The sequence below is a fragment of the Macaca fascicularis genome, chromosome X (genome assembly GCF_037993035.2).
Source record: "Macaca fascicularis isolate 582-1 chromosome X, T2T-MFA8v1.1".
NCBI classification, from domain to species: Eukaryota; Metazoa; Chordata; class Mammalia; order Primates; family Cercopithecidae; genus Macaca; species Macaca fascicularis.
Genome location: NC_088395.1, coordinates 136986495 through 137011550, shown reverse-complemented (window position 1 = coordinate 137011550; position 25056 = coordinate 136986495). Strand labels below are relative to the sequence as shown.

Here is a 25056-nt window from a genome sequence, read left to right as displayed (position 1 = left end):
TGGATTCCTTCTGCTCCTATGATGGAAATAAATTGGATAATTTCGATTCCTTTATCATCCTGTATGAATTATATTTCCTAATAGAATGCAAATATCATTGGTAAAGAGAGAAACGCAGAGATGAATCATTATAATGAATGTTCAAATAAAGAGCATCAGATTCAGAAAGCTACATTACTATATCGCCTAAATAAAACCAACCAGGATTTCCCACTGCAGTCTTAGGCTTTTGTGTATAACATGTTTGTTAAAGTGCAGTGACTGGAACACTGATTCCCCCTGGGTAGTGCTGTAGTTGGTAGTATTGTCGCAGAGGCCTTCTGGAAACCCAACAAAGTTCTTCCATTGAGGTTCTCTTAGCCACTTCGAGTAAAATGCATCCCTCCTGATTCATTGGTATCCATTAGCTTTCTTTGCTTCTGAATAACAATGTCCTGCCCCAGACTTGCTACCACCAGCTGGAATGGGAAGGGTAATGCAGAAGGATGGCATGTCTTGTACCATACCCAACTCACTCACCCTCCATCCTCACCTTGGGATCTCTGGCACTTGTCAAGTAACTTCCCTGTATGGGAAGCTTATAGGGATTGAAGTTGCACCTGTGGGTGTAGGGAAGGGTCTCTCTAGTTGTCAGACAGGAGATTCAGCTTACTCTTTTGCCTCATTCACTGAATCAGTTCTCACTGAGTACCTACTGCATACCAAATGTAACCCCTTATCTTTATTCCTAGAAGTCTATCTGCCTTTTCCTTTCCCCACGTGGTGTGGCCAATTCACTGGTAATTTCAGATATGCATCAACCTCAATTCTCTCCTCTGGTGAGCTTAGGTGGAATTTAATAATCCCTGCTAAATTGTCTTGCGACTCTGTCATATGAATAAAGACTATGGACTCTAGGTTAGATTGTAAGCATCAAATTAATTTTACTGCAAAGGTCAGGCTGCTCTCCTGGCATTCTGTTGTGCTTGAAGGTTAGTAACTACATGCTTAACCAAAACCTTCCTTTCTGAGCTGTATTCAAGACAGATTTTAAGATATAGCCAGATTGAAAAACAGATATTTAGAGATAAAAGGTTGTGTACTCTGACCTCCAGGAAACAGCAAGCAGCTGCAGAGATTCCATGTGTATATGCAATACATCATCATTTCTAGGAGATGATGGGCATTACGCTTAGCACCTCTTGCTCCCAAAGCAAATGTCTGCTCATCTTTTCTACCAAGTTGCTCATGTCAGAGTAAAGAAATATTTCTTCCCAAATGACTTCTAAGCTTGAAATGCTGCCCCTGGGGAAGCAAGGCCTATCACCGAAGTTTGGCTGTAAAAAGACATATTCATATTCAGATAATGGCAGACGACATCTCCATCCTGGTTCCCTTTAACCTTCATCTGTCTTCCTAATTTACCACAGGCTCTCTCATTCCAGCTGACCCCCTTTGACCAACCCTGTTGTGAGTTCATGCACTCCTGATGTATGTGTCTAATATACTTATCAGTTCAAGTTCTACAAGTAACAGTCATGTAATAATGTGCCATTTATACTCCTGGAAAAATCCAAAGATGGACTCTGACACTATAAAGTCGCATCTAGGCTGTTGTTAGGGTTAAAATTCCTTGAATCTATAGGGGCTGGGGTCACAAACAGACTTCTTATAGCATGATAGTTCCTTTAGGCATAATTGTTGTCTTTTTCAAATGTCCTAAAAAGAGATAGCAATTGCCAACTTTCTGTTCCAGAGAATAGGTCCTATAGAAAGAAATGCAATCAGCTTGCAACTCTAAATTTTATTATTCACAATGAGAAATTTACAGGTAAATCACCAGAAGCTCTGTAGGCTGTTGCTCATTACAAAGATCAGTTTCACCTGTGACAGTAACACTGCTGACCCACTGTGTCCAGGACAGCATGTGTGTGCAGTGGTAGAGTTCTCTAAAGCCATCCACACCCTCTGTCCGAGTCTCCTATAGCCAGTAGTGTTTGCAAGTCAAGGCAAAGTGAGGTCTGTAACCTGTGGCTGTGGAGCAGAGGAGAATGGGAAGTGAAGTTTTCTCAAGAAGGCATCATCTGAGACACTGTGAACCCTAGCAAAGATGCTAAAATGATCCAGAATGCTTTTTGAAGGAAAGTTCAAACCCTCCCTGCAGATTTCTATGAGTGGAATAACACTCCATCTGGACAGACACACAAGTCAAACGCCTTAATTTCTGAAACGGAGTGACAGCCACTTTGTATGTCTTAATAGCTAAAATGTGTGACTTGCTCTTTTCAGCCCACAACACAGATTATCTGCCTTCTGTGTGCTCATGAGAGCACTCAATCTTAAATCAGTTGCCCTCTAGTTCTTAGGTGTATATAGGGACATGCCAACCAGGAGTACTTGCCTGAGAAGCACTGTACCCAGGGAAGCAGGCCCTGTCAGTGGAATTTGGTTCAAAAATGACACGATCATATTCAGATAATGGCAGACACCTCCATTCTGGTTCCCTTTAATGACATCTGTCCTTCTGATTTACCTCAGTTTCCTCCTGTTCATCTTCCTTGCCCACCCCTGTTGTGAGTGCATTTACTGCTGATGGAAATGTCTAATATGCTTGGCAGTGTAAGTCCTACTGGTAACATTCATGCAGGAATATGCCAACATCCCATCTTTTCCTCTAACCAGTATGACAAACCAGACTTGTCACTCTATACTTGGGACTTCTGTAGAGTCTTGTTTGGTCTTTATTTTGTGTGTGAATTTGTCTACACCCAACTCCAAGTAGATAAGCTCTCTGAGGAAAGAGCTTCAGTCTACTCAGAGTCTTCTGTTTCTCCTGTGTCCCTCTCAGCCATTAACAAATAGCACAACAGGGCTCAGTAAGTACCTGTTAGTTCATTTGTAACTAGAAAATGTTACCCCCAGTGGATTATACTGGTTTCTGAACTGAGATGTACTCTTTTTTTCCTCTCAGAAGTAAGCTTTTACTCTAAGCTTGTATTGGACTCTGCCAGAAGTAAACATGTCTTTTGTGGGTCTGTGCTGCAAGCTACAATCAGATTTTCCAAATGCAGTGGCTTAAGGATTATATGCTTTTCACTATAGCCGAGAGGGTGCGTAAAAATCCTGACCCATTGCATTCCATAGATGCTGCCATCATGGAAAGAGCAGGCTGAAGGCCTTCGCTTCCTTACCTTTGCTGCCTTTATAACCCAAATTCTTCGATGGGCCAGGAGGGCGGCCTCTGCTGATTTTCACTTAACCTCTCTATGCCTCCCTATTTTCCTCAGAAAAGTCCATCAATATCGAGCTGCTTTCCAGGGATATTTGAGGACGTAATGCTGATAAGAAAACACTCTCTATGAGAGAATATTGATGACAGTTGTTTTGTAGCCACAAAGGGAGAGGGCACCCAGCAGTAATTGGGGGCCATGTTTAGCCACCCAGCCACCCATTATCGTTAGTACTCAGATTGATTCTAATGCATCATAATAATGCAGCTTGTAATCCACATGTAGAGGGGTAATTTATTGTCAGGTGGTGATTGTTAGTAATAACAAGCCGTTTGAACATATTCAGAACATAGTTGTACACATCTCTTTTGTTTCTCTTCCTTCCTTTGTTTGCAAGTCTAATTTTTACCCTTTTGCCTATCCTATTTTCTCCTTTTACACTTCATTTTATAATATTGTTTTTATACTTTTTAAAGATAGAAGCTTAGTGTCCCCATGAGCAGATAAAACACAGGACCCTAATTTGGAAAAGGAGTTTTAGGTTGCCAAGTCCTATTTGAGAATGGTGGTGGATTTTATCACTCAGCTTTATTAATGGACCTCATTCCCACTATATTGCATTTCTTTCCCTAATGTGTTTGTATAAAAGCTCTTGCCTCTTCCATTAACCCCTTTGGCTGGTGTTAAACTCATTCCCGGGCATGGGTTGCCATAGCTGCAGCCGCCCCTCAGCTGGAGCCCCCATGCTAGCCCCTTCAGAGGCCATGTGGGGCTTGCCTGCTTGTTCTAGGCGTCAGCTGTTAGGCGGAGGGCAAGAGTCTTACAACCTGAAAGGTCAAACAGCCTTTCCTATGTGTTTAAGCCCTGTCTGGTTTTTTGTTTTTGTTTTTTTTCTTAGCAGCAGATGGGCATGTGGCTGTCCAGCCTCAAGCTGGGAAACGTGTGGGAACATTACCAGCATTCTTCCTCCCTCACCCCCTCCTGGGCACCTAAGCAGGTAGCCTAACTTGATGTTCAAAAAGATGATCAATATTTCCCCTCTGTTGTTTGAATCTCTTCCTTCAACACCTGAGGCAGCTGTGGGGAATTGTGCACAACTTGCGTCTGTTCACCGAAATAATTGCCAGCAGCTTTATGGAGCGTCTCTTGTGTGTGTTTTTGCGCATTTACAGATTTGATTATATCGTTTGCAGAATGGAAACGTGGCTTTCCACTGCTTACTCTCATTCTCATAGATCTTCAAGGAGAGACCCTTTAAAAAACAGAATGGAAATGACATGCAAATGGTTATGTTAATAGCACACAGGCAAAAGTCAGGACCTTCAGAAGGTTCCTCAGGCGCAAACTGATCAGGTGCTGAGCACATCTTGCATACATTTCAGTTTGAGTTACCAACCTGCACTGTCCTGTGAGAAATGATTAGGAAGAGAAAATGTTACATGCCTATAATGTGTGACTACTTTCTGCCCTGGGCTCCCGCACTGACGTAGACGAGAGCAAACACAACTCCCTCACACGCAGGTTGGGCAGGTACAGTGGGATTTGAGGAAGATGTTTGAAGTCAGGGGGTTGGGGGGGCGGGGAAGCTTCCACGTGGACCAGTAATAAAGCATCGGAAAAGAAGTTTTAATTTTATCTGTGATATGCTGGCTTTACCAGGCAGCTGGCGAGGATAAATCTGTGGATTAGCTCCAAACTTAGAAAATTCATAACCATTTAGTTGTTTACCTCGACTTTAATAGAATCGATGTCATCAACAGCAGCAGAGCAGCAACATTGTTTACTTACCTTTATATAGTATTTTATAGCTTTCAAAATACTTTTCCAATTAATAGCCCTTGTTTATCTCATCAACCCTGTAAGATCAGTATTATTGTTTTCTACAATTTTGTGATGAAGGAACCCAGGATCAGAGATATTAAGTGACTCGCCTAAGTTACATAGCCAGCAAATAGCACGGTCTTCTGGCTCCAGACCCCTGAGGTACCCATGCTAGGCAATACTCACAGCTCTGTCACCCTGCTCTGTAGCCTGCTGCCACCTCCATATTGCCTGATCACCTCTGAACTTCTGGATAAACGAATTAGGGCCCAGGCAGGCATTCATTTAAAGAACCAAAGGAAAGTAGCCATGTTAAAAAATAATTACTGCCTTTACATATGAATTCACTGCTAACTGATATCTTTGGCACTCATGTTTGTTCCTAGATCACTAATTACTCATCTAGCTGGGTGGAGGAGGGGTGGTGAGAGAGACACAGAAGGGAAGGTAGGTAGAGAAAAAGAGAGAGAAGGAAGAAGAGAGAGAGGGGAGGGAGAGGGAGGCAGGGTGGGACAAGAGTATGAAGGAGAACAGCACAGAAAGCTCTTGGCAACTAAAGAATCCTTTAGAAATTAAGATAAAACATTTTTGAAGAGACAGTATCAACTTATGTAGTAGAACTATAAAGATAAGCAAGGAATTATTAACACAAAATTCAAAACGGTAGTTATCTTTGAGGGGAGATGGAAGCGATTAGGGAGGGGTACATGGTGGACTTTAAAGGTAATAGTGATATTCTTTTTCTTAAACTGCATGTTGGGCATACAAATTTCATTGCATTGTTGTTTATACTTTACACTTGTATCTTACAAATTTTCCTGTGTACCTACTCAATATGTAATTTAAAAAATTAGAAAAAGGCACCGTGAGTCAGTGGAAAAGAATAGGATTTGGTGTACAGAAATTAGCTTTACATTTTCAAGGAAGATAGCCACTCTTGAAAACTAGGTTCACTTTGGTAGAAACCTTAGCCAGTTGGCTCTGACAGTGTCTCCCAGTGACATACGAGTTAGTTTCTCAGGAAGCGGTGATTTGCAAGGAGGCATGCTTTCCCAGAATTTTCCTGGGGTCTTTGAGTATTTCAGCTGCCTTGCCCATCACCTCACCTCCTTTCTGACAGTGAACTTCTAGCTTCTTTAACAGACAAGAACAGTGGCATGGTCACTTGGGAATTTGAAGTTAAGTGCTTGAACTGTAACCATGGATTTATGGTCTGTTATCCAAAGACTTATTATCTTTATGGCTTTCCTTGGTGTTGGACCTGACGGAGAATGCAATGAACTGGTGGGCTTGTGTACTTATTTTTATCACCCGTTGGTTTCTCTCTGGCCAATCTAGTCACACTGTAAGCACAGGCTGTCAGGAATTACAGCTTTTCTTCCATGTGGAAATAAGTGGATAAGCAAATACTCCCAGCCTGATTTTCTTTCCAATTCATTATTTACAGGGAATTCACCCTTTGTAATCATTTTCAAATCAAATTTGCTCTACCAATCCCTGTAAGGTTTACTCTGGAGATCATCACTAGCCCAGACGCCTTTTATTTTTTAACAGCTTATGTCTCCTCCATGTTAATGCCAATAAACACACACATACACACACACGCATGCAGACACACACACACACACACACACACACACACATACACATGCACAAATAGATTAAAGGTGATTTCACTAGTGGCCTGGAGATTCACTCAGGAAGAAAATTTAAGCTACAGCAGAAATGGATAAAAGAAAGTTAATAACTCACATGTGTTTGCTATTTGGACTACTGTTGCTATATTAAAATATTCAGAAGAGCTATTGAATTAAACATGGCAAAATACATCACATACAGGATAGATTTCAGGAAAAGCACTATTATTAATACTGTCCCAGAATCACAAACTGCCAACCAAATTTACTTGCATATGTATTGTTCCTGGAGTATGCTGATACAGCGGGTGTCCTGTGCCCAGCTGTCGTGGAGGTCACAGCAGTGGCCATAATCTCCGTTTGTCTTGTTAGAAAGCTGTCTGTGAAGAGCGGGTTCTTCTCCTGCCTACCCCCTTGCTTCCCAATCTTGTCATGGATAATTGAGCTACAACATTAGGTAATTCTGGCTTTCCTCCACCACAGATGGGGGGATCAGGAGAGAGAGCACAGATACAAATGTCATCCATGGTTTTAGAGGGAAAAAGCAAATAGGTTTTGGCAGCAGGTCTGATGGGTTGGGGGTATATACAGTGGAGGAGGGTAACACTGGAAAATCTTTTTAGGATTTTATTAGCAGTACCACTTTTAGAAAATGCATCAATCAGATGAGAAGAATACAAGTTAGTCCCACTGTTTTTTTCTGGCAGTGTTCTTGGTAAAGCACTTGTTAAAGATAAACCATCTTGTCCTTTTTTTGTTGTAAATACATTCTCTCCTATTAAGTTGGTGCAAAAGTAATTGCTGTTTTTGCCATGACTTTTAATCACAAAACCGCAGTTACTTTTGCACCAATCTAATATTATTAATGGCTGGTTCCTGTACTGGTGTTTTCATGTTCTTTCCACCTGAAGAAATTGTAACACTCCCCTCTTTCCTTACCCCAATGGCCCCTGTTTTCCATAAGATATCAGAGGTAATGCCCACCATTGTTAGTATATTGATAATAATTACTAGTATTCTACAAGCATTTACTAAGTTAGGCACCACGATAGATCTGTTTTGTATATTTTCTCCTTTAATCTTCACTATAGCCCTATAAGATGGGTTCTATTATTATCCCATTTCTCATATGTATAAAATGAAGCACGGAGACATGAAATCACTTGCCTAGCATCACACAGGTAATAAATGGTGGACCAGGACTAGAACTCAGATCTAATCCAAAGATTATGATCTTAACCACTGTTATAACCCCATTTTTTTTCTCTTCATTCAGCATCGTTCAGCATTAAGGCTTGAGAGTTTATCATGCCTGATCTAGCCAAATGCATTCTAGTGGTTGATGGGAATGTGTTATGGTTTTCAAAAAAAGAAAAAATCAGTCATTTGAAACATGAAGGGTAGTGAAGATAATGCGACAGTATGTGTAATAGTCTATTGTCTTTTGATTATTTGTCAAATTGGAGTAGAGTTTGAAAACTCCAGTTGGGCTGCTTTGCAGAGGTAAAGAAGCAAGAAAGGGGCCAGAACTGCTGGCCCAAGGCAAAGCCGTTAGTCACTGCCTCCTGCGGCTGTATGTGTATATATAGCATTGCCCTTAATATCTGAGGATGGCCCTGCTGAGGCAGCTAGTACTTCAGCCAAAGGTCCCATTATCAGCAGGATTTACCACCTGACTTATTTATAGTCATCATGGCCAGGGTCCCACCCCGCCTCCCCACCGACTTAGACCATGGCCTTGTAGTTAATGACTTGCACAGCAAGTCAACAATATAGCCTAACACCCATCCTCTCAGAGTCAACCTACTGGGAATACAAAATGACTCCAGTTGTTCCACATTCTACTTTTAGAAGAGAGAAAATGATAAGGAAATTGATATGGCAAATATTCTCCACTCACTCCCATTTCCCCAAACAAGAACAACTTCCATTCTAGGTTTTAGACTTAGTACAAGTACAGCCTTATTCTGTACCTTTTAAGATGTTTGTAGTGCCATGATAATTGGCTTAGTTTTCAAAACTCAATTTAAAGTCACTTCCTCCAGCTTCACATCACTTCCACAGTGCTCCCCTCCCTCCTCCACCACCTCCTCTCCTTAGCGCCATCTTAACAGGGGAACTGTCTCCCCCTTCTTCATATTTCTGTTTAGCCATTTTTAAACTGTACAGTAGTTTTTGTTTTCATATCTGCCACTCCCACTAGTCTATGAACCCCTCAAAGGACAGGAAAACATGTAGTTTTCACCTGGGTACCACCACATAGTATATGGCTTTCACAAGTTTGTTAAATTAATATTCAGAATGTATCTCGTAGCCTTGCAATAACTTCACTCAAAGATTCAGGTACAACTAGCACATATTGATTACCTGTGTTGTTTTCACCACAACCCTGTGAAAGGGTAGCATCATTCTTATTTATAGATAAGAAAACTGAAGCTCTGTGTTTCTCAAATTTGTAGTGGGTATAAGAGTTACCTAGGGTACTTGTTCAACAGGCAGAGTCCCCAGTGCCACCCAGGTGAAAACTTCAGCAGTGAACCCTGGAAATTGGCCTATTTAGCAAGCACCCAAGGTGATTCTGATGCACATGGTTGGAATGTAATTTGACAAACACAGGTGTAAGTGATTGCTACATAGTGAGTAAATGGTAGGGCCAGAGTTCAAACTAGCCTTCCAAACTCCAGATCTTGTTCATGCTATATTTATCCTTGTCATACTCTATTTTCTATGGCAAGGAAGTAGACTGAAACACGTTGGAAAGATTTTCAGCAACAAGGGCTACAGCAAAACAGCTTGTGGGTTAGCCCCAGGACTGGTGTGGGTATTTTTTTCCTCCAAGAGATCTTTGCCAGACATCCAAGAGCATAGCAGCAGTGATGCCAAGTCACCTTTTACTCAACTTACCTTGGGAAAGCACAGACCACAGAGCTTTGGGAACTTAACAAAGTTTATGCTTCTATTTTTTTCTTTCTCCACCCCCTCCCCCACCAGCAGCCATGCCATTAACTTAAAGAGCATGCTCAGTACCTGAAATGCAGTTAGTTGATTAGTTTAAATATTAAGATTTCTAGTTGAAAACCAATAACTACAACATCTGGGGTCCTGACAGTAATATTTATGTGTTTGTTTTAAAACCAGGAAAAGAGTTGTATGACCTAACAGGCAATTAGTGCAGATGTTAAAGGAACTGAGATAGGTAGCATTTTTTTTTTTTTGAGGCCCATCTATGCTTTTTGGTGTTCTTTACCTAAATATTAGGTAAGAAAATATGAAATAAATGTGATGATGTAATCCTAGATTAGAGGACCATAGTCAGCCATTCACTCTAGACCAAGTAACATTAGTTCACAGGTACCTGAGAAGTCCATGAAGCCAGGGGGTTAGCAATTACAGACTGTAGTCCAGAAAAGCCCCAAAAGAGCCTCTCTAGGGGAGTCAGCCACTGCTCTTAGTAGCTAAGGAAGCCCTCTAAGTTTCCCACAGTGGAGCCTGATGGTATTCCAGAACCCCTGGGTCCAACCTATTCTCCTGGCTCAATTTGCGTAATAACCTTGAACTGGAAAGTACTATCCCTGAGATTCTTCAGCCCATGCCAGCCCACCCTGAAATTACCAAAGAAGCCCTTGGCTGCAGCTCAAAGATCCCGCACAGGGCATTTGAATGATTTCCTCCTTGCCAGAAAAAGGGAAGAGAAAGATAAAGGAAGTAGGGTTAAAGTCATGATCAGGTACTTGCTCTGTGTCAGATATTGGGCTCAGCATTCTTAGTGATGGTATATAGCTCAGTGGTTAAACATGTTGTCTCTGGAGCCATATTTCCTGAATTTGAATTCCAGTTCCAACATTAACTATATCTGTGGCCTTGAGCAACTTGTTAACTTCTTTGTGTTTCATACTCCTTGTCTATAAAACGGGTATAATGATAAATATCACTTGTCTCATAGAGTTGTTGTAAGGATTATATTGTGTAAAACTGTCAGTGGTGGAAGTATCCAAGTTACCTGTGGCAAATCCATACAGGTCTGCAACAACCTCAGTTCTTGCCTCCTCAGAAGAAAGAATTCGACTCAGGGGCATAAGGCAGAAGAAGAGACCAAGGCAAGTTTTAGTAGTAGTAAAAATTTATTAAAAAGCTTTAGAGCAGGAACGAAAAGAGAGTAAAGTACACTTGGAAGAGGGCTAAGTGGATATCTTGGAGGTCAAGTGCCCTGTTTGACTTTGGACCTAGGGTTTTATATGCTGGCATACTTCCAGCATCTTGCATCCCATTTCCCTTGATTCTTCCCTTAGGGTAAGCTGCCTGCATGTGCGGTGGCCTGCTAGCACTTGGGAGGTGAGCATGCTCAGTGTGTTTACTAGAGTTGTACACATGCTTACCTGAAGTGTTCTTCCCTATTCCAGTGGAATGCCCCTGGAAGGTCATATATCAGTTAAACTGTGCCATTTTGTCTCTTAATGTGTATGCTTGAGCCCACTTGCCCAGTATCGGAGATCTTATTGAGATGCTGCCAATCACCAGTTTCAGGTGTTTTTATTTATTGGGAAACTACCTTTCCCTGGTGCTGGCTATGATCAATTATTATTTTAGAGAGGCAGTGTGACAACTACCTGATAGTCGCCTGACATTCCTGGTGGGGTTGGGGGAGCCCTCTCCTGCCCCACTCATGCCTGGCTAGCTACCTACTGTAATAATACATGCAAAGCTTTAAAACAATGTTTAGCACATAATAAGCATTTAATCAATATTAGGAATCAACGTCATTATCATTATCTTTTATATGAAAGATAGGTATCATTATCCCTAGCTACAAGTGAATAAACAGGTTAAAAAGTTTGTGGAACTTGCCTAAAATCATTCAGCTAGTCAGGAGTACAGCCAAGATTGGATTTTAGATCCATCTGGCTCCCAGTCCTATATTCCTTCTACTATACCTTGTTGCCTTCATAAATGTAGGGTATGTGCTGTGAGTTCCTTGAAGAGGCACATACCAAACTCTGTGGCCTTCTTCTTCCTCACTGTACCACACCCTCACTGCAACTGCCATCTGGAGGGCTGGCCTGGCTCCATGGCTTTAAATTGATCTAATTTAAATATTGAACATCTTGATAACTGCTCCAATACAGAGGTAGCTGTCTTCAGGACCCTCTAGCTTATAGACTAAAACAATAAATCTTCCAGGATGAGGTTTAGTTTGTGAAAGCACCCTCTACCCTGGGATTCTCATCTGTATACCTTGAGGATCAAGCTACTCTCTTCCAACTCCCGCCCTGCCATACTCACAACTCATGTGAAAATGACTCCCTACTATATAAATATAGGCCAGCAAAAAGACCCTTCCCTTGCCTCTCTTTGTCTTCCCTTCCCTTATCTCCCTGTCCTTTCTCAAGGAAAAAAAAAAATATTATGACATCTTGATTCCCTTGAGTGGCTCTTTGATCCATCCTGCTTGTCTAATAGCATCATCTCTCTCAAGCCATCTGGGAGCCTTTTATTACAAAAGCCTGCAAAAGCCCCTGTCAGTTCTCTTGCCTGCATCACGGTGATGCAAGCTGTGGCGTCACTTGACGTCTGCAATAGGAGGGACTGTGGCCCGTGCCTCGGGCTTCAGTGCATTGTTCACAAACAATGATAGATTGTTAATTTTCAAAGAATATGAAGAGAAAGTCAAAATAACACCTGCACTGCCATAATATATTGCTTCATAAGCAGTAAATACCACGCAAAAGATAAAGCCTTGAGCCCCAGGCTTAATGCAGACCCCAAATGTGATTTATTCTGCTGTTTCCTTTCCCTTAGAGAACAGAAAACAATGTTATTCCTTGGTAGGACACCCAACCCTGCCCCGGGTCATAATCTTTCACAACAAATACTTCTTGAGTGCCTACTGTATGTGAGGTCCTATGTGATATGCCAGAAATGAGGTTTTCTTCCACATTTTGTGCAAGCATTTTCTAAACTTCCTTTCTCTTTCCTTTGTCACGGTGTGCCTACTGCTATTTCCAGGACTATTCTCAAACAGCAACCTATCAGCATTCCATGGTACCTGGACTCCCCACGACAAAGATCATTTCTTTGATGCGAAGCATAGAAGTAACTGTGCTAAAAGCGTTAATAGGTTCTTGAGATGGAGTCAGGGAGGAGGGTTTGATCAGATTAGTCTTAGTTGCACAGTAGCATAAGAGAGTAGGGTAGGGCATAAACTACAGAAGTTGGAGTTGCCTATACATGTGATAGATGGAAAAGGATTGTGGAAGAAACCAGGAGTATAAGGTGTTCTCCAGTAAGAACACATAAAAATTGCTACAGTAGAACAGGATTTCTCAACCTCAGCACTATTGACATTTTAGGCCAGATAATTGGTTCTTGTAGGGGGTTGCCCCATACGTTATAGGATGTTTAGCAGCGCCCCTGGCCTCTACTAGATGTCAGTAGCAACTACCTGCTGCCAGGTATGACAATCAAAAATGTCTCCAGATACTGCCAAATGTCCCCTGTGGGGCAAACTTAGCACTGCAATAGAGGACATTGAGAGCACCCATCTGTATAATGATGAGCTCTAGAGCCCTCATCTCAAATATTACATAATTTGATGAATCCCCTAGTTTAGTAGGGCATAGTGGTCAAGAGCATGAATTGTGGAGCCAGACTACCTGAGTTTGAATCTCAGCTCTACTGCAAGCTAGCTATATAACTATGGATAACTTGCTTAACTTCTCCGTTCCTGTTACCTCATCAGTAAAATGGGGATAATGAAAGGACCTACTTCACAGGATTGTTGTGAGTTTTAAATTAATATACATAAAGTGCCTAGAACAGTGTGAGGTGCATAGTAAGCATTATATAACTGTTAACTCTTATTAGTCTTATTATAATTGCTATCATTAAAACTATTAAGAAAACCAAATACCATATGTACTCACTCATAAGTGGGAGTTGAACAATGAGAACACATGGACACAGGGAGGGGGACATCACACACCAGGGCCTGTCAGGGGGTCGGGGGCTAGGAAAGGGATAGCATTAGGAGAAATACCTAATGTAGATGACAGGTTGATGGGTGCAGCAAACCACCATGGCACGTGTATACCTATGTAACAAACCTGCATGTTTTGTACATGTATCCCAGAACTTAAAGTATTAAAAATAAAACTATTATTCATCATTTATCTGAGTCCTAGTGCATTCTGAAGGCCTGATGTCCCATGTCCCACCCACCTTTAGACCACTATTTATTTATTTCTCTCTCTCTCTCTTTCTCTCTCTCTCTTTCTTTCCTTCTTTCTTCCTTCCTTCCTCCCTCCCTTCCTCCCTCCCTCCCTTCCTCCCTTCCTCCCTCCCTCCCTCCCTTCCTTCCTTCCTTCATTCCTTCCTTCCTTCCTTCCTTCCTTTCTTTCTTTCCTTTTTTCGAGACAGAGTCTCACTCTGTCACCCAGGCTGGAGTGCAGTGGTGTGATCTCGGCTCACTGCAACTTCCATCTCCTGGATTCAAGTGATTCTCGTGCCTCAGCCTCCTGAGTAGCTGGGACTATCGGCATGTGCCAGCACGCCCAGCTAATTTTTATATTTTTAGTAGACATGGGGTTTTACCATGTTGACCCAGCTGGTCTTGAACTCCTGACCTCGAATGATCCGCCTACCTCCCAAAGTGCTGGGATTTACAGGCATGAGCTACCGCGCCCAGCTGAGACTACTATCTTCTTCCTGTAGAAATGGCTAGAGAGCCAACTTGACAGTTCAGGACTACACAATGCAAAGAGATTTTAGATGGCTGTGGGTCTATGAAATAGGCTATGGAGGAAAGCCACACTTTGTACAGTAGCTGAGGTCTTGTAGAGTTTTCTTATTTAAAAACACAGTTATTGGCACCTACTTTGAGCTAGTCACAGTAAAGAATACAAAAAGTAAATGAGGTTTATGTCCCTTGGCCTCAAGGAATTAACAAATATGACTGCTACATGGACTTTTATTTTAGTAATTTAATTACCTTAAATTCTCTAAGAAATTTGAGTTCCTGAATGGTACTACCTAGGTTTTCCTCTAGGATTTTTATGGTATTAGGTCTAACATTTAAGTCTCTAATCCATCTTGAATTAATTTTCGTATAAGGAGTAATGAAAGGATCCAGTTTCAGCTTTCTACTTATGGCTAGCCAATTTTCCCAGCACCATTTATTAAATAGGGAATCCTTTCCCCATTTCTTGTTTCTCTCAGGTTTGTCAAAGATCAGATGGCTGTAGATGTGTGGTATTATTTCTGAGGACTCTGTTCTGTTCCATTGGTCTATATCTCTATTTTGGTACCAGTACCATGCTGTTTTGGTTACTGTAGCCTTGTAGTATAGTTTGAAGTCAGGTAGCGTGATGCCTCCAGCTTTGTTCTTTTGACTTAGGATTGTCTTGGAGATGCGGGCTCTTTTTTGGTTCCATATGAACTTTAAAGCAGTTTTTTCCAATTCTGTGAAGAAACTCATTGGTAGCTTGATGGGGATGGCATTGAATCTATAAATTACCTTGGGCAGTATGGCCATTTTCACGATATTGATTCTTCCTATCCATGAGCATGGTATGTTCTTCCATTTGTTTGTGTCCTCTTTTATTTCACTGAGCAGTGGTTTGTAGTTCTCCTTGAAGAGGTCCTTTACATCCCTTGTAAGTTGGATTCCTAGGTATTTGATTCTCTTTGAAGCAATTGTGAATGGAAGTTCATTCCTGATTTGGCTCTCTGTTTGTCTGTTACTGGTGTATAATAGGCATGGGCAAAGACTTCATGTCTAAAACACCAAAAGCAATGGCAGCAAAAGCCAAAATTGACAAATGGGATCTCATTAAACTAAAGAGCTTCTGCACAGCAAAAGAAACTACCATCAGAGTGAACAGGCAACCTACAGAATGGGAGAAAATTTTTGCAATCTACTCATCTGACAAAGGGCTAATATCCAGAACCTACAAAGAACTCAAACAAATTGACAAGAAAAAAACAAACAACCCCATCAAAAAGTGGGCAAAGGATATGAACAGACATTTCTCAAAAGAAGACATTCATACAGCCAACAGACACATGAAAAAATGCTCATCATCACTGGCCATCAGAGAAATGCAAATCAAAACCACAATGAGATACCATCTCACACCAGTTCGAATGGCGATCATTAAAAAGTCAGGAAACAACAGGTGCTGGAGAGGATGTGGAGAAATAGGAACACTTTTACACTGTTGGTGGGATTGTAAACTAGTTCAACCATTATGGAAAACAGTATGGCGATTCCTCAAGGATCTAGAACTAGATGTACCATATGACCCAGCCATCCCATTACTGGGTATATACCCAAAGGATTATAAATTATGCTGCTATAAAGACACCTGCACTCGTATGTTTATTGCAGCACTATTCACAATAGCAAAGACTTGGAATCAACCCAAATGTCCATCAGTGACAGATTGGATTAAGAAAATGTGGCACATATACACCATGGAATACTATGCAGCCATAAAAAAGGATGAGTTTGTGTCCTTTGTAGGGACATGGATGCAGCTGGAAACCATCATTCTTAGCAATCTATCACAAGAACAGAAAACCAAACACCGCATGTTCTCACTCATAGGTGGGAACTGAACAATGAGATCACTTGGACACAGGAAGGGGAACATCACACACAGGGGCCTGTCATGGGGAGGGGGGAGGGGGGAGGGATTGCATTGGGAGTTATACCTGATGTAAATGACGAGTTGATGGGTGCAGCACACCAACATGGCACAAGTATACATATGTAACAAACCTGCACGTTATGCACATGTACCCTAGAACTTAAAGTATAATAATAATAAATAAATTTAAAAAAAAAAAAAAAGAAATTTGAGTTCCTTCTCATAAGTGAAGAATTTCTCAGTGATGCTATCTTCCCATCCCCAGATTTATCTTCCTTGAAGTTTATATGTCTGTAATTGTGAATTTTTTATATTATCAGCATGTAAGGATTATAATACTTCAAATTGTCACCATTTTATCTTCCTTTTTCCATTTGAAATTTTTGTTTAACACTCAGACCTCAAAAGAAACCCTCCAAAAGAGATTTTATCGTAGTACAATGATAGAGTAGTATCCTGTTCTGAATAGTTTGACATCTGCTTCTGGAAAGAATATCTGTGGAGGACTCTTTTGTATACTCTTAATTTCCTCATGTATTTGTTTAAAATAGCTTGTTGAACATCTTTTCTATGTCAGACACTGTGTCTAGGCACTAGGAATAACAGGGAGGAATAAGCTTTCTGGGGAGAGACAGACATGGAAAAATACCCAAAAAAATATAATGTAGTAAGGGCTATGATAGCAATGTCTTCAGTGAGCTAGGAGAACACAAAATAAATGTACTCTTTGGAAGAGAGTTTAGTGTGATGAATTACATTGTGAGGATTGGCATCAGAGCTGACTGGGCTTATATTCCTGCTGTACCACTTATTAGCTGTGCAATGTTGAGCTGATCACTTAAACTTTCTGTGCCTCAGTTTCATTATTCATTATTATTGCATGAACAATTATTCATTATTCATACAATGTATTCTAGTAATTCATGTATATGCTTGGTTCTCTCAGTAGACTTTGAGCCCTTCAAGGTCTGTGACCACTTCCTCATCATTTACCATGTTAACTATTTGCCTCACACCTAATTAACTCATGCCTGTAAATCCCAGCACTTGGGGAGGCAGGTGGATCATTTGAGGTCAGGAGTTTAAGCCCAGCTGGGTCAACATGGTAAAACCCCATGTCTACTAAAAATATAAAAATTAGCCAGGCGTGGTGGCACATGCCTATAGTCCCAGCTACTCAGGAGGCTGAGGCACGAGAATCACTTAAACCCAGGAGACGGAAGTTGCAGTGAGCCAGGATCACACCACTGCAGTAACTATTACCATGTTATTATGGCCATTTACTGAGTGCTAAATATGAGCCAGAAGACATGCTAAATTTTTTACCCACATTATCTAATCTTCAACAAACCTATAAAGTGGATGCTTTCATTTTCCTAATTTAATAGCTTGCCATTTTTTTCATCAAACACAGTTATTTCCTCATAACACTTATTACAATGCATAATTATTTTATAATTACTTGTATTTTAATATCTGTCTATTGCATTAGAGTATAAGTTCTACAAGAGCAAGGATGAGGTCTCTTTTTATTATTATTATTATTATTATTATTATTATACTTTAAGTTCTAGGGTACATGTGCATAACGTGCAGGTTTGTTACATATGTATACTTGTGCCATGTTGCTGTGCTGCACCCATCAACTCGTCAGCACCCATCAACTTGTCATTTACATCAGGTATAACTCCCAATGCAATCCCTCCCCCCTCCCCCTCCCCCCCTCCCCATGATAGGCCCCAGTGTGTGATGTTCCCCTTCCCGAGTCCAAGTGATCTCATTGTTCAGTTCCCACCTATGAGTGAGAACATGCGGTGTTTGGTTTTCTGTTCTTGTGATAGTTTGCTAAGAATGATGGTTTCCAGCTGCATCCATGTCCCTACAAAAGGGATGAGGTCTCTTTGACTCACTCTAATATCCTCAACATCTACGATACTGCCTGACACATAGAAAATGTTCAGTGACTGTATGGTAAATATGAAAGGAAGACCAGAAGGCAGGCAGGCAAGAGGAGAAGAAAGAAAGTGAATGAGCACATTACGGTTGCTAAGTAGTAGAGTTAGACTCTAGTCCAGAGCCATCTGACTCCCAGACCAATGCTCTTGATGATTAGACAGGATTGCTTCCTGTGGTTAACAGGCTTTCAGTAGATGTTTGTTGACAAAACTGTCTCCTCAACTTTGCACAATAATGTGTAACAAAATAACAGTAAGCATAAAAACCAATGGATATACACTTGGACATAATAAAGAGAATTGTAGGAGAGTAAATAATCAGTGAAGGAGAGTTTTTGTCTTAATGAAAGAATATAGTTGAAGAGATGGCACCAACATACTGTTGTCCTTGTTTCAGAGGAAATTGTGTGTGTATGTGTGTGTGTGTGTGTGTGTGTAGTCTTCAAAATCAAATAACTTTGACAGTGATTGACAAGTTAATCAGCAATGTATCAACAAGACAAAAATAAACAAATGGCAGAGATTTGATAGTTATAAAATGATACCAAGTTGAAGTAGGTGATCACTTCCAAATCTTGTATTCTTTTGGTGCCAATGGAGCTTATTCCAAAGTGCCATATCTTCAACCAAATTACCTAGAAGGCACTTACTTACAACCCACTCTACAATCTCTGACCTCTTGAGAACTTGTCACACAGCAGAATAGGAGAACCAGCATGGCAGGACATGTTCTTCAGACTTGGGGTAGATATTTTGAAGACCACTTGACAGCCAGTAGCACTCACCTTCTGAATATTCTTGGCTGCTACCAGGGATTGTAGGATTCAGGGGAAAATTACTAGATGCCCATTTCTAGTCTGAAAAGTGGATCCAGAACTTAACTTTTCCACCACTAAGTGATAATTCTAAACAGATGCTTAGCACAACATGTTTTGTTACTGTGGACCTTGAATCCAGATTGCTGCCAGAGGTGATCATCTGGGATTTCCCTTTTAAAACAAAATTTTGCAAGCTTTTCTGTATGATTATGCCAATATGGGGGAAAGTTCATAGCTAATGAGATCAAACTGAGTTACTGGTTGGGCATAGATCCCTGGTTGTAACTAAGCAAATTTCTACAAGTATTCAGCTGTCCTAGAGAAAGAATTGGTGTAGCAATAATGCCATCTATTTAAGACAATTTGTCATTCTGAAAAGGTATGCAAATAATCAATGAGTGTCATTGTATAGATTACTTATTGTGCCCAAAATCAATGTAAATTAATTTTCTTTATTAATTTAAATATTTCTTGAATACCTACTTTATACTAGACACTAAACTAAGAAATAAGGAAAGAAAATGCCTCAAATCCAGTCCCTGACCTAAAAGAGGCAGGCAGGCCAGCAGAAGGGAGACAGGTACACAATATCAATAATCCAAAGCAGTCATTTAAATGGTAAATGCTTGGTGCTTCTTGCTTCTTGGAATATTCTTTTTTTTATTATTATTATTATTATTATTATTATTATACTTTAAGTTTAGGGTACATGTGCACAACGTGCAGGTTTGTTACATATATATACATGTGCCATGTTGGTGTGCTGCACCCATTAACTCATCATTTACATTAGGTATATCTCCTAATGCTATCCCTTCCCTCTACCCCCTCCCCACAATAGGACCCAGTGTGTGATGCTCCCCTTCCTGTGTCCAAGTGATCTCATTGTTCAATTCCCACCTATGAGTGAGAACATGCGGTATTTGGTTTTCTGTTCTTGCGATAGTTTGCTGAGAATGATGGTTTCCAGCTGCATCCATGTCCCTACAAAGGACACAAACTCATCCTTTTTTATGGCTGCATAGTATTCCATGGTGTATATGTGCCACATTTTCTTAATCCAGTCTGTCACTGATGGACATTTGGGTTGATTCCAAGTCTTTGCTATTGTGAATAGTGCTGCAATAAACATACATGTGCATGTGTCTTTATAGCAGCATGATTTATAATCCTTTGGGTATATCCCCAGTAATGGGATGGCTGGATCAAATGGTATTTCTAGTTCTAGATCCTTGAGGAATCGCCACACTGTTTTCCACAATGGTTGAACTACTTTACAGTCCCACCAACAGTGTAAAAGTGTTCCTATTTCCCCACATCCTCTCCAGCACCTGTTGTTTCCTGATTTTTTAATGATTGCCATTCTAACTGGTGTGAGATGGTATCTCATTGTGGTTTTCATTTGCATTTCTCTGATGGCCAGTGATGATGAGCATTTTTTCATGTGTCTGTTGGCTGTATGAATGTCTTCTTTTGAGAAGTGTCTGTTCATATCCTTTGCCCACTTTTTGATGGGGTTGTTTTTTTCTTGTAAATTTGATTGAGTTCTTTATAGGTTTTGGATATTAGCCCTTTGTCAGATGAATAGATTGCAAAAATTTTCTCCCATTCTGTAGGTTGCCTATTCACTCTGATGGTAGTTTCTTTTGCTATGCAGAAGCTCTTTAGTTTAATTAGATCCCATTTGTCAATTTTGGCTTTTGTTGCCATTGCTTTTGGTGTTTTAGACATGAAGTCCTTGCCCATGCCTATGTCCTGAATGGTATTCCCTAGGTTTTCTTCTAGGGTTTTATATGGTTTTAGGTCTAACATTTATGTCTCTAATCCATCTTGAATTAATTTTCGTATAAGGAGTAAGGAAAGGATCCAGTTTCAGCTTTCTACTTATGGCTAGCCAATTTTCCCAGCACCATTTGTTAAATAGGGAATCCTTTCCCCATTTCTTGTTTTTGTCAGGTTTGTCAAAGATCAGATGGCTGTAGATGTGTGGTATTATTTCTGAGCGCTCCGTTCTGTTCCATTGGTCTATATCTCTGTTTTGGTACCAGTTACTGGAATGCTCTTTTTACCCCAGTCTTCCATTCACTACCTGGAAGAAAATCCTGTCCCTCCTTAAAGACTCATTTCAAATGATTCTTTCCCAGTGAAGGCTTCCATGACATTCCTCCTTCACCCCACAACCAGAAACACATATACCCAAACCCATTCCAGCGGCTTTAATTACTCCTCTGTGTTCCCAGAGCACTCCACTCTTGGTTTAATTACAGTACTTATTATAATAATTTATATTGGATTGTTTATATGTCTGTCCCTCTCACTATATTTTGAATTCTTCCAGAGCAGTAAATGAGTTTTGTTCATCTCTGTATTCCTAGTTACTAGCAAAACAGCAGGGCATATAGTAAGACTCAAAAAAGTTTACTTTGCAGGGAATGAGTGAGAGAATGAGCAAACGTGAAAATCAAATTCTAGATAAAATGCTATGAGAACACATCAGAAGAAGTAATTAATTCCAATGAGGTGGTTTTGTTATAGGACTTTTTCCTTAGTTCAGCTAAGAGCCAGGTCCTTGTCACACAGCCGTGAGAGATTAGGCTTGCAGACACTTTGAAGGGTGAGAAAAATGGAATTTATTGGGGAAAAAGGGGTAAAAAAGGGAAACAGGGACCCTCTGCAAGGCCAAATCCCTGCTGGTGTGCTTCCCACCTGGTAGATTGAATCCCAGGTTCCACCCAGGAAGAGGAGGGGCCAGGCTCCTTCCCACTGCAAACACATGAACTTCCAAGGCTCCACCCCAGGGTGCAGGTCAGTGGGAGGCTCTGCCAGGGAGTCCTTCCCACCTGGCCATTTCAGTTTCACAAACAAGGTAGCATTTGAGATGGCCCTTCAAAAATGAGTGGGATTTTTTTTATATTTATTTATTATTATTATACTTTAAGTTCTAGGGTACATGTGCATAACGTGCAGGTTTGTTACATATGTATACTTGTGCCATGTTGCTGTGCTGCACCCATCAACTCATCATTTACATCAGGTATAACTCCCAATGCAATCCCTCCCCCCTCCCCCCTCCCCATGATAGGCCCCTGTGTGTGATGTTCCCCTTCCTGAGTCCAAGTGATCTTATTGTTCAGTTCCCACCTATGAGTGAGAACATGCGGTGTTTGGTTTTCTGTTCTTGTGATAGTTTGCTAAGAATGATGGTTTCCAGCTGCATCCATGTCCCTACAAAGGACGCAAACTCATCCTTTTTGATGGCTGCATAGTGGGATTTTGACAGGTGGAGATGGGTGTTAGGGGAGGGAAGGGCAATAAGAAGGACATTTAAAGCAAAATTTCCTAAGTATTTAAGAACCACATTCATTGAGGCAAAATAATGCTGTTAATTACACATGTTCCTTATCTGTTCCTGTAAACAAGCATAGCAGGAACTCTACTTGCTAACATTTTAACAAGCATTGTGAATTACTATACGTTTTGAAAATAACAATACTGTATTTTCCCTCAAAATTGTAATTGAGATCATTGTCTTCCCCCAAACACTTATCCCGCCCCTAATTAGTCCAGAGTTTGGCTAGGTTGATACATTATAAATTCTCATTCTTTGACCTCAAAATCCTTTACTGAGAAGTGTTCCTGTTTGTTTGTTTGTTTGTTTGTTTGTTCGTTCGTTCGTTTTAATATTTGTCAGGACTGCAGAACCAATGAGTAGCCAAACTGTTGCAAGGAATTATTTTTGGCATTGGGTCCCAGTCCTTCTAAACCTACCAGTTTCTTCTGGGAGTGATTCTCCAGCAACCAGAGAAAATCAGGGTGTAGACTCAATAATCTCTAAAGATATCTTTCAGCTATAACATTTTCTAAAATATCCCCTAACTGGGGGCTTGGAAGTCCAAGTAGACTAATTATCACTATGTAAACTCTCAACCCAAAGGATATTCAGCATCCCATGTTTGTTTTCTTGATAATATTTGCAAGGAGGCTATTTCTAGCCTTTGGATATGCCTTTGTGAGAGAACACTGAAAGCTGGATATGACGACTAAAGTTCCTACACATGGAGAAATCACTAGCTCTGAAATGTGACTTCTGACTGTAATTAATGAACACTTAGTGCCATCAATCACTGTATATGTGTGAAGAGGGGATTAAGGGGGAGGAGGCAAAGGCAGCACAGAAAAATGACAAAAACTAATATTTCAGAAATAATGTTTTTAAACATTTACATTGCTTGTTCTGACCAATCAGTGACCAAAAGAGCACATGTATAAGTAACCCTGGCAAGGGTCAGCCCTGATGTTGCCTTGGACTTTAGCAAGCTACTGATAGAACAGAGTTGCCTTCATGGGTTGTAATTGGCAGAAGTGTGTACTGGGAGGTAGGAAAAAAGCCATAGAAATATTTTTTCTACAGCTATCAGTAGTCAGAGGAAAATTTCCCAAAACAAAAGTCCGTTTGTGCTCAGATGACTCATGACTATATCTTTCCCAACACTGTGTACATGTACGTGCTTATAAAACCCATTTCAATGTCTTTGCTTATATCATTCCTGCTCCTGGGATGTCTGGCCCCTTTACTTTACCTATCTAATAACTACTCATCACTCATGACATGCTCTATATAAATCTGGTCCGTTCTGTTCAGTCCTATTTTCTCCATGAAATATTTCCTGCTTAGGCCACAGTAGCTCTGCATACCGTAAACTACAGGAACATTTCTGATCTATACCATTTGAGTCTTTCATTGTTTCCTAGTTGTTTAACTGAAGACAGTAAAGCATAGTGGCTAAAAATTATACATTCTGTATGACCTTGGACAATATATTTGACCTTTCAAAACTTCTCTTAAATGTCTCTAAAACTTCTATTAAGTGGAGATATAAATTGTCCCTACCTCATAGGGCTATTCTGAAAGTTAAATGAGAGTGATGCATGCCAAGTGATTTACCTGGTATACAGTAAGTGTTCAACAGAGGTAGTAGTGGGTGGAGGTAGTGATAATGGTAATAATTATCACCATCATCATCAGTATCTTCAATTTTATTGTACAACCTTTGAGGGCAGGGACTGTGTCTCTAGTCTGCTTTTTCTCATTGTTCCCCTAACTCCCAAAATTGTCATTCAGCTAATTTGATGTCTGCTGATTATGTGTCCAGCTCTATTCAATAGTACTGCCTCAAAGATATGAAATTACATCAGGAGTATAATTCTCATCTTTTATTGCCAACTACAGAAGCCCTAGGATGTTTTTCCTTGCTTTACATGCATAAGTAGTTTGGATAGAAGCTGCTGAAGTAATCATATGCTAGTGGACTATGAGAAGAATAGGAAACTCCTTAATCATTCCAAGCTCCTCTGTTGAGTATGCTTGAAAAAGAGAGAGAGAGAGAGAGAAGGAAGAAAGGGAGAGAAGGAAGCAAACACTTATACTAAAATGCCATCTGGTAAATTGCTTTCAAATTCCATGACTTCCTGCCAGTTCAAGCTGTATTGTTTTAACCCTTGTAAGAAAGCTGGCATTGAGGCCTGATTCACCACTTGTCCATTTCTCCAGCCATTTCCCTAAAGAGTTTGCCAGAATTTATGTTTATAAGTAAACTAGATGCTAGAGCCTTAACACAACAAATTATTTTGCTTGTCATTTCTTTTCAGCCGATAACAGTAGAACTCTGAATGTGGATTCCACTGCAATGACACTACCTATGTCTGATCCAACTGCATGGGCCACAGCAATGAATAATCTTGGAATGGCACCGCTGGGAATTGCCGGACAACCAATTTTACCTGGTATGTTATTTTTAATCACCTCGCAAGTGCTTATTTTTATTGACCATGTGGTAATAAATATAGCAGTATGACACAACTTATTTTGAAGTTGACATTTACCAGATTCTGCCTAGAGTGTGCATTTTTGTAATATGAGCTTTATAGTCTGGGTAGCCGGTAGTTACTAGTATACTCCGTTTTGCACTTTG

The 25056-nt window shown here is 40.5% G+C and overlaps 1 protein-coding gene across 10 annotated transcripts in view; it reads left to right on the top strand.

Annotated features, from left to right (window-relative positions):
• The window catches only part of ENOX2 (ecto-NOX disulfide-thiol exchanger 2), a 292537-nt gene that overhangs the window by 186019 nt on the left and 81462 nt on the right, over positions 1-25056 (top strand). For all 10 annotated transcript variants that reach the window (XM_065538447.2, XM_065538450.2, XM_005594575.5 and 7 more), the window contains one exon: positions 24734-24868. In XM_065538447.2, coding sequence (XP_065394519.1) covers positions 24772-24868 — 97 coding nt within the window. In that variant the 5' untranslated portion in view covers positions 24734-24771. The remainder of the gene's footprint in view (positions 1-24733; positions 24869-25056) is intronic.